This window comes from Sapajus apella, unplaced genomic scaffold (genome assembly GCF_009761245.1).
Source record: "Sapajus apella isolate SASKATOON/1434 unplaced genomic scaffold, GSC_monkey_1.0 scaffold114, whole genome shotgun sequence".
NCBI lineage: Eukaryota > Metazoa > Chordata > Mammalia > Primates > Cebidae > Sapajus > Sapajus apella.
This window is the reverse complement of record NW_022437054.1, coordinates 4,417,703-4,430,924: the sequence shown is the minus strand read 5'-3', so window position 1 is coordinate 4,430,924 and position 13,222 is coordinate 4,417,703. Positions and strand designations below refer to the sequence as shown.

The 13,222-nt window shown below is 40.2% G+C and overlaps 1 protein-coding gene across 18 annotated transcripts in view; it reads right to left on the bottom strand.

Annotated features, from left to right (window-relative positions):
- Positions 1–13,222, bottom strand: part of ZDHHC20 (zinc finger DHHC-type palmitoyltransferase 20) — an 84,693-nt gene that overhangs the window by 13,570 nt on the left and 57,901 nt on the right. For 13 of the 18 annotated variants that reach the window (XR_004263404.1, XR_004263402.1, XR_004263403.1 and 10 more), the window contains exons 7-9: positions 12,246–12,366; positions 4,150–4,185; positions 2,892–3,024 (exon numbers count right to left, since the gene is read on the bottom strand). Coding sequence is in view for 11 of the 18 variants with exons in the window: in XM_032260102.1 (XP_032115993.1) it covers positions 2,892–3,024; positions 4,150–4,185; positions 12,246–12,366 (290 nt within the window). In the remaining 7 variants the exon portion in view is untranslated. The remainder of the gene's footprint in view (positions 1–2,891; positions 3,025–4,149; positions 4,186–12,245; positions 12,367–13,222) is intronic. The other 5 variants (XR_004263408.1, XM_032260106.1, XM_032260108.1 and 2 more) reach the window with 1 other exon arrangement.

Sequence of the window (13,222 nt, the reverse complement as noted above, 5' to 3'; positions counted from 1 at the left end):
TGGTCTCGATCTCTTGACCTCGTGATCCACCCGCCTCGGCCTCCCAAAGTGCTGGGATTACAGGCTTGAGCCACCGCGCCCGGCCAGCAATGTTTTTTCAAAGTGTGGGTTAAAACAGCTTGATAGGCCACATAATCAACTGAATGACTTGCAACCAGCATTTCCTTTTAAGAAACTAGAAAAGAAAATATCAGAATACAGTGCACATAGTAGAGATTAATGAGGTTTTGTGAAACTTTTGCTTATTTTATTTATATAATTTTATAAATATTTGTGCATGTTCTAAGTCACGATGTAAAATGCTGCATTTCTTACTGTGGCCACTGGCAAAAAAAGAAGTTTGAAAAAGACCGCTGAAGAGAACAGCAGGTTCCCTGGAAGTGCCAATTTCTCACATACTTACAGGGGCTGGGCAGGAAACAAAGGCACAACTGGCAAGACCAGTGGCAAATGACAGTGTCCATGCCCTATCTAAATCCATGCCCTATTGCCGTCCACCACTGCTTAGTTCCATTTCACTGATGCCAAGTGGGAAAATGCGCCTACTACTACTAGATTTATCAGTTTTAAAATGAAGAAATCTGGTGTTCTTTGTGAAATCTCTCACACAGATTTTATTGGTTGGGGAGAACTTAAGGGCTGGACTTTGCCTGTAGGCTGCCTTTCTGTTATTTTCAATTAAAGGTAAAGAGATGGCAGAATATTCTATAAAGAGGACAAAAACAGTTAATAGGGATAAGAAATTTTGTTTACACTGAAAAGGGGCAAAAGCATGATGGAATTGGAGGAGAGTTCAACAGCAGAGAAGGACAGAGAAATCCTCACACAGGAAGCCCACCATAACTTACAACACTGCTCAGTAACACATTAAAATGATCCAATACTAAAGCATCTACATGTCTCCCCCCAAATCCCTTAATCTTTTTGTAATTAAAACTGTTTCCCCCCCCAACTGTAGAAAGCCAGAGTAGCCCACCCCCTCTAGGGGGATTGGCAGCAAGACTGCTGTGAACTTTGGCTGAATTCCAAGAGAAGTGAAACCATAATAGCGGAATGGGTATGACTCTGAGAAGAGCAGTCACACCTAGCGAAAGATAACCAGCTTTCACTGACCTTGCTGCAAGATAGTTGTTAGCTGAGGTATGTTAACTGAAGTATGAGAATTATATACTGAAGTATGAGAACTCCTGGACTCAAGCAATCTAACCACCGCCGCCTCCCAAAGTGCTGGGATTACAGGCTGTTCTGGGTAACTGCACCCTCCCTCTGCTGTATGCTTTGTGAACATATAAAATAAAGTACTGTGAGGCAGGACGGGGTTGGCAGATCCAACTTACCTGGCAGATATATGGCTGTAGATTGCAAGTGAATTTTAACTTTTTTACAAAACATTACCATAAAAATCCTTATTTTGTATCTTGGTATGTCAGCAGATATATAAATATTTCAATTATAACACAGCAGTGCTTCTTACATGACAATAGTTCAGTGAGGAACGCCACCATTGTTGTTTAGGGAATGTTTGTCCAATTACTTGAAAACATTACTTTTCCCCCTATATTTTCATTTTTTTAAATGAGCAAACTAAAAAATAAATGCTAATACTAGTGACACAATACATAAATTTCACTGACAACTGACACAAAGATGGAAATAATGAAGCATGTCAAAAGCATTATTCCTTAGCCTCAGTCACAGAACATATGCCAGTTAAATGTGTTAAACTGTGGGGAAAAAAGTAAAGAATGTATATGAGCTGGGCAAAGTGACTGACATCTGAAATTCCAGCATTTTGGGAGGTGGAAGTGGGAGGATCACTGGATCCTGGAAGTTTGAGACCAGCCTGGGTAACATAGCGAGACCCTGTCTTTGTGAGAAATAAATAAATTAGCTGGGTGCGGTTGCACACCTGTAGACCCAGCTACTTGGGAGGCTGAGGTGGAAACACTGCTTAAGTCCAGGAGGTCAAGGCTGCAGTGAGCTGTGATGGTACTACTACACTCTCGCTTGGGCAACAGAGTGAGACTCTCAAAACAAAGGAAAAAAAAAATACATATATATATATATGAACATGAAATACATTGTTATGTTTTAGTTAAAAGATAAGCTGTAATTGAGAATTTAAAGGTTTTTTTATTTGACAGCAAACTTCCTAAAGCATGTAAATCTACTGTCTATCTCTGATAGAGTAATTTTTTTTTTTTTTTTTGAGATAGGGCCTCACTCTCATTGCCCAGGCTAAAGTGCAATGGCACAATTTTGGCTCACTGCAGCTAGGTTGTTTTTTTTTTTTTTTTTTTTTTTTGTATTTTTATTAGAGACAGGGTTTCACCATGTTGCCCAGGCTGGTCTTGAACTCCTGGACTCAAGTAATCTAACCACCGCCGCCTCCCAAAGTGCTGGGATTACAGGCATGAGCCACTGTGCCCAGCCTCTCATAGATTAATTTTTGAAATGACACTATATAAATGTAAGAAACAGTTTTTATTTATTAAAATTTGTAAAATAGTTCTCAACCTTTGATATATAACACACTACTGAAAATATGTCAAAAAGTCAATCCCATTTCCTCAACCTTTTCCAAAATAATGAACCTTTATTATAAAACCATTGTCCCCATCCAGTTACAATTAATTTTACTACAGAATTCTTTTATTATTGTTATTTTTTAGAGGCTAGGTCTCCTTATGTTATCTAGGCTGTCCTCCAGGGATTAGGCAATTCTCCTCCCTCAGTCTCCTGAGTAGCTGGAATTATTAGGCATGTGCCACCTATTCCAAATTCAGAATTGTCTTACACTTCTCTAGCATCTGAACCTTGTCCTTCTCTAGATGTCGTATTCATTTATGGTCATTGTCTTAAGTAATTATAATTTATTTCAACCTACTTACCTATTGTTGTTCTATTTTTTCCAACCAGCCAGCAGTGGTAGCTGAAAAGTGAGAGGACGCTAATGAAGAACATTGCAGACACAAAGAAAAGAAAAAGGACGTGGAATTTTGCACGTGTATCTGTCAGTTCATTCTGAGGAGGAAAAGAAGAAGTTATTTTGAGGACAGTCAACCTCTAACATATAATTTGTAAGTTAGTTCTGCCTAATGATTGTTGAATATATCAAAAAAATTGCCAAATATGAAAAATAATAAATTAATATACCCCAAAGCAACAACTGCAAAAGCAAAGAATTGGTATTATCAGTCCAACTTGCTTATCTAGGAGTTCAGGAAGAGTCATTCAAAATACTGCTCTTAATTTTTTTTATTTTTTTTTTAATTTTAGCTTGGCATGATGGTGTTTACCTGTAATTTCAGCTACTGGGGAGAGTGAGGCAAGAGGGTCACTTGAGCCTAGGAGTTCCAGGCCAGCCTGGGCAATACAGTGAAACCCTGTCTCTTTAAAAAAAAAAAAAAAAAAAAAAAATTGCAATACTTTCAGTAATAAAGTGAAAAGATGGCCTCTTCTACCCAAAATATTCTTTTGTACTTTATATATATATTCAAGCTTTTTCCAACATCCAACATACTTAAGCTCCCCATATCTATATTAAAATATTTGCTTATTTTAGTTAGATTTGCTAACTAAAAACTAGTTGTGATGTATTTTAAACCTGTCTAATCTCTATTTTCAGAACACCACTGAAAGGTGCCCATGCCTTCAGATGCTTAAATTCCTACACTGTTCATCTGTGTTTCTACAGAGCCTTTGTGGATAGTTAGCAATTTTGATAAATAAATTTACAAAAAGGTATTAATGAATGAAACAGCTTCTCTGGTATCCCTTCTTATGACTATATACATTTTAACAGAAGCAAACTAGAGCTTAGAAGAAATTAGTATCTTTAATAAAGGAGGCCTTCAACTATTAGCTCTTAAAATAAACCACACAGGCAAAGCACTTACTCCACCAAAACATGAGGCTGTCCTGCTTGATTTAAAAAGTATTACAGGCTAAAAGAAGGTTATTAGCATGAGGTTATGTTATTTTGACATTGATCTTTTTCTCTTTTTCTCCAGAGTAACCAACATATGTTTCAAACATATCAAGTGAGTCTTCCACCTGGTCATCTTGTGAAGCAAATTTTATTAAACATATTCACTATAAATGTCACAAAAGAGATCATGAGAATGTCATGGTAACGATGTATTTTACCTTTGGACAACTCTCTGTAGATTTCCTGTGGCAAAGCTTGTGCAAATAGAGACAATATATTAAGAAACCAATTTTTATACAAAATTATCCTAGTTTTATAAATCCTATTGAAGGAATACTAAGCTGTTGCTTTCTAATGGCCATCTACAACATCTTCTCAAGAAATACAAAAGAGAAAATAGACAAGAACATGTGGCTCTTCAAGCATATTTCCCTTTTTTTTTTTTTAAACGATACAAGGTATTGGCTGGATGCGGTGGCTCACGCCTGTAATCCCAGCACTGTGGGAGGCTGAGGTGGGTGGATCACCTGAGGCTGGGAGTTCCGACCAGCCTGGCCAACACGGTGAAACCTGTCTCTACTAAGAATACAAAAACTAGCCGGGTGTGCTGGCGCACACCTGTAATCCCAGCAACTTGCGAGGATGAGGCAGGAGAATCGCTTAACCCGTGAGGTGGAGGTTGCAGTGAGCCATGATTGCACCACTGCACTCCAGCCTGGGCAATACAGAGAGTCTCAAAAAAAAAAAGATACAAAGTCTCATTAGGGCACCAGAGCTAGGACTAGTCTTGAACTCCTGGCCTTAAGTAATCCTCCTGCCTTGGTATCCTAAAGTGCTGGGACTACAGGTGTGAGTCACCCACACCCAGCCTTCAGGCACATTTCCAGTCAGTTTTTAAAGCAAAGATTGGTGTCTGGGGAAGAATAAAATAAAATGTTTTTAGCCAATATTGAAAACAAACTTCTGACTAGCAGTTTCCAAAAACTAGATCTGATGACTTCTTACCACCTTCACTGCTTCTACTTTATTCTAGCCAGGATGCAGCAACAGCCTCTACCATGTGAGCCTGTATGTTGGCACTTGCCCTCTCCCATCTATTCTCAGCTCAGCAATCAGAGTGAGCCTTGCACAAGTCAAATCATGTCCCTATCTGGCTGCTAGTAAAAGCGACAGTCCTTCCGATACTCTCTAAGTCCCTCTGTCATTTTGGCCCCTCTTGGTCCATTCCTTTCAGTCTCCTTTCTGCTCATTCTGCCCCAGCCACAGTAAACCCCCTTGTGTTACTAAAACATGGCAGGGACATGTACCAGTTCTCTGTGCCTGAATGCTCTTCTCACAGATATCCATTAATTCCCTTCAAGTTTTTGCTCAAATCCTACCTTCTAAATGATGTCTAGCTGACTGTGCTGTTCAATACTGCCACCTGCCCTATCATGCCACCGCCCAATACTTAAATCCCTTACCCTGATCATTACTACTTGTCCCCCTCCTTCTCAAAAGCAAGCTCTACAAAGACAGAACTCTGCCTGTTTTTTCAGTGAGATACTATGAGTCTCTAGAGGTACTACCTGCCATATATTAAGTACTAAATACATATTTCTTGAATGAATGAAGAAAAAGGTAGATTTCTGTTTACTAATCTTTTTTTACTCAGAATTAATTCAAATAAGTTATTCATTCTTTAATAAATCATTACATACAAAAATTGCTGAATTGTCTGACAGAGAAATGTGAAATTAAGTAATTTAAATTTCATCTATCTGACACTGAATACTTCTGTTTAAATAAGGGTCCCTGAGTATGGTTAGTATGTTATAAACTGAACAAAGGTGCCCAGCTAAGGGGGAAATTAGAAGACAAAATTCATGAGGCTCACACCATACAGGTAGGGGTGTTCTCTTCTTTTTTTTTTTTTTTGAGACGGGGTTTCGCTCTTTTTACCCAGGCTGGAGTGCAATGGCGCGATCTCGGCTCATCACAACCTCCGCCTCCTGGGTTCAGGTAATTCTCCTGCCTCAGCCTCCTGAGTAGCTGGGATCACAGGCACGTGCCACCATGCCCAGCTCATTTTTTGTATTTTTAGTAGAGACGGGGTTTCACCATGTTGACCAGGATGGTCTCGAACTCTTGACCTCGTGATCCACCCGCCTCGGACTCCCAAAGTGCTGGGATTACAGGCGTGAGCCACCGCGCCCGGCCGGGTGTTTTCTTCTAATATGTGCAAAGGCATTGTAAGTGCTAGCATCCTCTGGTTTTAAATACCCAAACTTTAAACATCTAATCATGTTTAAATCCTTCTAAAATGTAACAGGTATCTCCTCGAAATATAATTGTGCTTGATGACTCAGGGCTTTAATTATATTCCTCCTAACTATGATTATGAGTAGCAAGTTATAGTGGAAAGTACCTGATGTTGGAATAGCCAGATTTTAGTTTAAATTTTGGCTTCCTATGTTATTAAACATGTGACTTTAGGTAGCTGCATAATTTCTCCAATTGGTTCCCAACTCTGAAAACTGAAATAATGATGACCCTTGGGCCGGGCACGGTGGCTCAAGCCTGTAATCCCAGCACTTTGGGAGGCCAAGGCGGGTGGATCACGAGGTCAAGAGATCGAGACCATCCTGGTCAACATGGTGAAACCCCGTCTCTACTAAAACTACAAAAAATTAGCTGGGCATGGTGGCACGTGCCTGTAATCCCAGCTACTCAGGAGGCTGAGGCAGGAGAATTGCCTGAACCCAGGAGGCGGAGGTTGTGGTGAGCCGAGATCGCGCCATTGCACTCCAACCTGGGTAGCAAGAGTGAAACTCTGTCTCAAAAAAAAAAAAAAATAATAATAATGACCCTTTCAATATCCTTCCTTCCTCCCTCCCTCCTTCGCTCTTCTTCCCCTCCCTTCCTTCCTCCCTTCCTCACCTCCCTCCCTCCCTCCCTTCCTTCTTTCCCCTCCCTCCTCATCTCTTCATCTCTCCATCTTTCTCTCACTCTGTTGCCAGAGTCTCACTCTGTCACCAGGCTGGAGTGCAGTGCTGCAATCTTGGCTTACTGCAACCTCCGCCTCCTAGGTTCCAGCGATTCAACTGTCTCAGCCTCCCGAGCAGCTAGGACTACAGGCGTGTGCCACCACACCAGGCTAATGTTTGTATTTTTAGTAGAGATGGGGTTTCACCATGTTCCAGCTAGGATAGTCTTGATCTCCTGACCTCATGATCCCCCTGCCTCGGCCTCCCAAAGTGTTGGGATTACAGGCGTAAACCACCACGCCTGGCCCTATTTTCTTATATTCTATATTCCTGATGGTCTGGCATCTGGGGCCTCACTAATTAGAGAGAAACTGCCCCTTCCAGGGCTAGCCAGTTCTTAAGAGCCAGCAAACCACTCACCCAGGAGCACATCTTTCATACACAAACTAAACAATCCAGATCCTACATTGGAACCACCTCTTCTATCTGGCTTTTATACTCCAGAAGGCAGCAGTCCTCTGCCTTCATCATCCCAGGACCAGGTACAAGGCAACTAGAGGTAGCCCTTATACCTGAGTCCTCTGCAATTCCTTGAGCCAGCCAATCCAAAATCTATTTACTCTGCCTTCCCTACGGGAACCATAATAAAGGCTCGGGCTCCCACCTGGTGCTTCCTATCCTGGGGCCCCTTCCTCTTGGCACTGTGAGTAACAATCTTCTCAGTAGCAACTGTCTGCTGATCTGCTGGCCTCACCATATCTGAATAATAACAAAACCTGTATTTTAAAACACCTTCACAAGGTTTTTAGGAAGAGTAGATGTAAAAGTACTTTTTAACCACAATAATCCCTCTTCCAAAATCAGAGATTTAAAGGTAAAAATGAAAACAACAAAAGTGCCAGATGAAAAAATAGGACAATATCTGTATACATTTATATGGAATAGGCAACAGACAGGTATCACATATAAAAATAACTGCTTAAAAAATATAAAACTTTGATGTGACAAAAACAAAACAAAACAGGATTGTAAGACATTAACAGAAAATGAGGGCCAGATGTGGTGGCTCACACCTATTATCCCAGTACTTTGGGAGGCTGAGGTGGATGGATCACCTGAGGTCAGGAGATCAAGACCAGCCTGGCCAATATGGCGAAACCCTATCTCTAATAAAAATACAAAAATTAGCCAGGCATGGTAGTATATGCCTGTAGTCCCAACTACTCAGGAGGCTGAGGCAGGAAAATCTCTTGAACCCAGGAGGAGGAGGCTGCAGTGAGCTGAATCTGTGCCACTGCACTCCAGCCTGGGTGACAGAGTAAGACTCCATCTCAAAATAACAACAACGACAACAAACCCCAAAAAATGTGAAAAAACATTTGCAACCTATCACAGAAAAAGAATTAATATCTTTAAGAGTATCTCACATATTCTGGATAGGAGTACTTTGTGAGATATATGCATTGTAAGTATCTTCTCCCAGTTAGTAGCTTGCCTTTTCACTCTAAAAGTCACCTTTTTATAAAAAGTTCTTTATTTTAATGAAGCCCAATTTATTGATCTTTTCTTTCATGGTTAGTGACTGCTATGTTCAATGTAAGAAATCCTCATTTGGGCTAGGTGTGGTGGTTTACGCCTGTAATCCTAGCACTTGGAGAGGCCAAGGCAGGCGATCACCTGAGGTCAGGAGTTTGAGACTAGCCTGGCCAAGATGGTGAAACCCTGTCTCTACTAAAAATACAAACAAAATTAGCTAGGCGTAGTGGCGCACACCTATAGTCCCAGCTACTCGAGAAGCTGAGGCAGGATAATCACCTGAACCCAGGAGGCAGAGGTTGCACTGAGCTGAGGTCGTGCCATTGTACTCCACCCTGGGTGACAAGAATGAAACTCCATCTCAAAAAAAAAAAGAAAGAAAAGAAAAGAAAAAAAAAAAAAAAGAAGAGAAGAGAAGAGAGAAAAGAAAAGAAAGGAAGGAAGGAAGAAAGAAAGAAAGAAAGAGAGAGAGAGAAAGAAAGAAATCCTCATCTAACTCAAGGTCAAGAATAAAGATTAGTGGCTGGGCGGGGTGGCTCACACTTGTAATCCCAGCACTTTGGGAGGTTGAGGCAGGAGGACTATTTGAGCCCAGGACTTATAGACCAGCCTAGGCAACATGGTGAAACCCAGTCTCTATAAAAAATACAAAAATTAGCCAGGTATGGTGGTGCCTGCCCGTAGTCCCAGCTACTTGGGAGCCTGAGGCACAAGGATTGCTTGAGCCTGGGATATTGAAGCTGCAGTGAGCTGTGACTGTACCACTGTGTTCCAGCCTGGGAGACAGAGTGGGACCCTATCTCAAAAAACAAAACAAAAAAGAATAAAGATTAGTGTCTTTAATATAAGAAAAACTCTTTCATGTGTAAATATAAAAACCTACTAGAAATAGGCAAATAACACAATAGAAACTTCACAAAAAAGACAAGCCAGTGCTATAGCAAAGCATATCCTCATTAAGTATAAGCAAAATATTTTACTCTGCTCATAAATTGGCAGGCACTGTACTTAAGAAAGGGAAAGGGCTGGGCGTGGTGGCTCACGCCTGTAATCCCAGCACTTTAGGAGATGGACGGATCACCTGAGGTTGGGAGTTCGAGACCAGCCTGACCAACATGGAGAAACCCCGTCTCTACAAAAAAAAAAGAAAGAAAGGGAGAGAATAAAGACAGAAAATGAGGAGATGAAGGGTCTAAACCATGTCTGTGATATTAGGAATAGAAATGATTTGAGGCAGAGTCGGAAAAAACAAACTAAAAAACATCTGACTGCTTTCCATGTAGTTACACTATTTATTTTAATCTTTACATCAATCCTATAAGTTATTACCTCACTTTTAAAAATGAAAGAACAAAGAGTCTAAAGTTTAAGTATCTTCATTCTGGCTATTCACTCAGCAAATATTTACTGAACGCCTACTGTGTGCTGGCCAATATTCTGGGTGATTGAGAAACATATATAAACAAGACAAATGAACATTCTTGCTCTCACGGAGCTTAGATTCTGGCAAATAAATACATACATGGCATATACATACAAACAAGGCTTTTTTTTTCTTTTTTTTAATACGGAGTCTTGCTCTGTCGTCAGGCTGGAGTGCAGTGGTGCCATCTCAGCTCACTGCAACCTCCGCCTTCCAGGTTCAAGCAGTTCTCCTGCCTCAGCCTCCCAAGTAGCTGGGAATACAGGCATGAGCTACCATACCTGGCTAATTTTTTGTATTTTTTTTAGTAGAGTCTGGGTTTCACTTTTTTTCACTTTTAGTAATTTCTATATATTCTGTGTATTAATAAGAGATTAATACACAGAATATATAGAAATTACTAAAATTAAACATTTAAAAAACCTGATTCGAAAATGAAAACTAAGCTGGATCAGACATTTCTCCAAAGAATATAGAAACATGACCATTCAACACATGAAAGATCTGCAATATAATGATTTGGTGTTAGCCATGATGGTCTCAATCTCCTGACTTTGTGATCCGCCAGCCTCAGTCTCCCAAGTGCTGGGATTACAGGCGTGAGCCACCACGCCCGGCCACAAAGTTCATTTTTTTTTCCTAGTATACCACACTGATTCTATACTTCAGTTTCATAAGGGAGTAACAATAATTCCAAGATACTATTAGTTTTTATGGCCTGGAAACTGACAGATTTGTACAGATTTTGTTCCAGTCAATCAGATAAACATAGAAAGAACAGTGAAAAGAAAATGAGGATGGTTTCTGACGTGCTGATTTTTATGGTGTCTCCCTCATGTTTGCTGGTTCAATAAATAGCAACTGGAAACGGGAGACTGGACTCCGGCCATGTGAGAGCTAGAGCTAGGAACAGCGACTGTGAATGCCACAGGAGTACACGCAATAACCCAGAAACAAGCTGGAGAGAACCAACAGTGAGACGGCCCAGGACTGAATCTATATTTAAAGGGCTAATGGGGAAAGAGAAAGGAATGAATATTACCTTGAAACTTAAAGAGAGAGTTTAAATGAAGGAGAAAGTTTTTATTTACTTTGAAATTATTTCTTGGCAGGGCATGGTGGCTCACGCTCGTAATTCCATCACTTTGGGAGGCCAAGGTAGGTGAATCACTTGAAGTCAAGAGTTGGAGACCAGCTTGGCCAACCATGGTGAAACCCTGCCTCTACTGAAAATACAAAAATTAGCTGGGCATTGTGGTGGGCAGCTGTAATCCCAGCTACTCGGGGAGGCTGAGGCAGGAGAATCACTTGAACCCAGGAGGCAAATGTTACAGTAAGATGAGATCACACCAGTACACCCCAGCCTGGGTGATTGAGTGAGACTCCATCCAAAAAAATTAAACTAAATTAAATAATTTCTTGATTTTATTAAAATGGTACATGCACAGACAAAATTAAACTAATGCTAAAAAGTTATTAATGAAAAACAGCAGTTCTCTCACTTCCAAGAGGCAGTTACTTTCAATGTTTTTGGTAGTTTTCCCCAAAAAATATATACTTCCATACCAGAAAAATTTTAAAGCTATATTTATCTGTTTTGAATACATTACTATTTGTCCATGTTATACATAATTCGAAGGATAACTGTAAAAAAGCATGTGTCCCTTTAAGTGCCCTGCCCAAAGGCAATCACCATTAGGAATTTTTTACTGCATTCTTCCAGATAAGACATATCCAAGACATATACACATTATTTTGCTGTGCAGCATACTATATGCATTCTTCTGTGCCTTGTTTTATTCACATTAATAATAGATCTCAAAGGTCACTTCACATCATTTGTTATAAAGAGCTTCCTTATTCTTTCTTAAGCTGCATTGCATTCTTTTGTATAGATACATCATTGTTTAAGGAGACCTCAGTTGATAAGACATTTTATTGTTTTCATTCATTTGCCATTTTAAGAAATGCTGTAAAATCTATAAAGACAGGAAGCAGTTTAGTGGCTGCCTGAGGCTGAGCCAACCACTAAACTGCTTCCTGTCTTTATAGATTATATTACCATAAAATTGCAATAAGTCTCACTGACTCAAAGAAAAGGAATTTACTTCCCTAAAATTAATATGTCTTTGTGAGAATGTAGGTGAAAATAATTTGGATCACTAATAGAGGCTCACTATATCCTGTTTAATATACATTTATTTACAAATAAACGTGTGTGTATATGAAGGTAAATTGTAGCTTATCTGTCCTCTGATCCATTATAAATTCTAACTTGCAAAATTAAACTAAAGTATATCTACTTGTCATAAAAAATGAAGTAATTTGTTAGAAAGATAGCATCTGAAAGTCTTAAATACATGTTTCAAGATACAAAAAAAAGACTTACCGTCCAAAATTTTATAAAGTACTCTAAAACTGTTGCAGCCACGAAAAGGCAATATAATAGAGAATATAATAAAAATAGCAGGAAGAATTTGTAATTAGAAAATCCCACACAGTTATTCACCCTGGAAAAATAAAGAAAGCTACATTGTAAAAGACAAATCACAAATTCACAGAAATAGAAAGTAGGATGGAGGTTGCCAGGGGCTGATGTGGTGGGGGGATGGAGAGCTCTTTAATGCAATACAATTTCAGTTTTGCAGGATGAAAAAGTTCTGGAGATTAATTGCACAACAATTTAAACATACTTAACACTACTGAACTGTACCCTAAGAAATAGTTAAGATGGTAAATCTTATGAGAGTCTTGCTCTGTTGCCCAGGCTGGAGTGCAGTGGTGGGATCTCAGCTCACTGCAACCTCTGCCTCCCAGGTTCAAGCGATTCTCCTGTCTTAGCCTCCTGAGTAGCTGGGACTACAGGTACCCACCACAAGACCTGGCTGATTTTAGTATTTTTAGTAGAGATGGGGTTTCACCATGTTGTCCAGGTGGCTTTTAAAATAATTAAAATGTAATAATTTAAAAAGACAAATTGGACTGGTACAGTGGTTCATGCCTGTAATCCTAGTACTTTGGGAGGCCAAGGCAGGTGGATTGCTTGAGACCAGAAGTTCAAGACCAGCTGGGCAACATGGCAAATTCCCGTCTCTATTAAAAATACAAAAAATTGGGCTGGGCGTGGTGGCTCACGCCTGTAATCCCAGCACTTTGGGAGGCCGAGGCGGGTGGATCACGAGGTCAAGAGATCGAGACCATCCTGGTCAACATGGTGAAACCCGTCTCTACTAAAAACACAAAAACATTAGCTGGGCATGGTGGCGCGTGCCTGTAATCCCAGCTACTCAGGAGGCTGAGGCAGGAGAATTGCCTGAACCCAGGAGGCGGAGGTTGCGGTGAGCCGAGATCGCGCCATTGCACTGC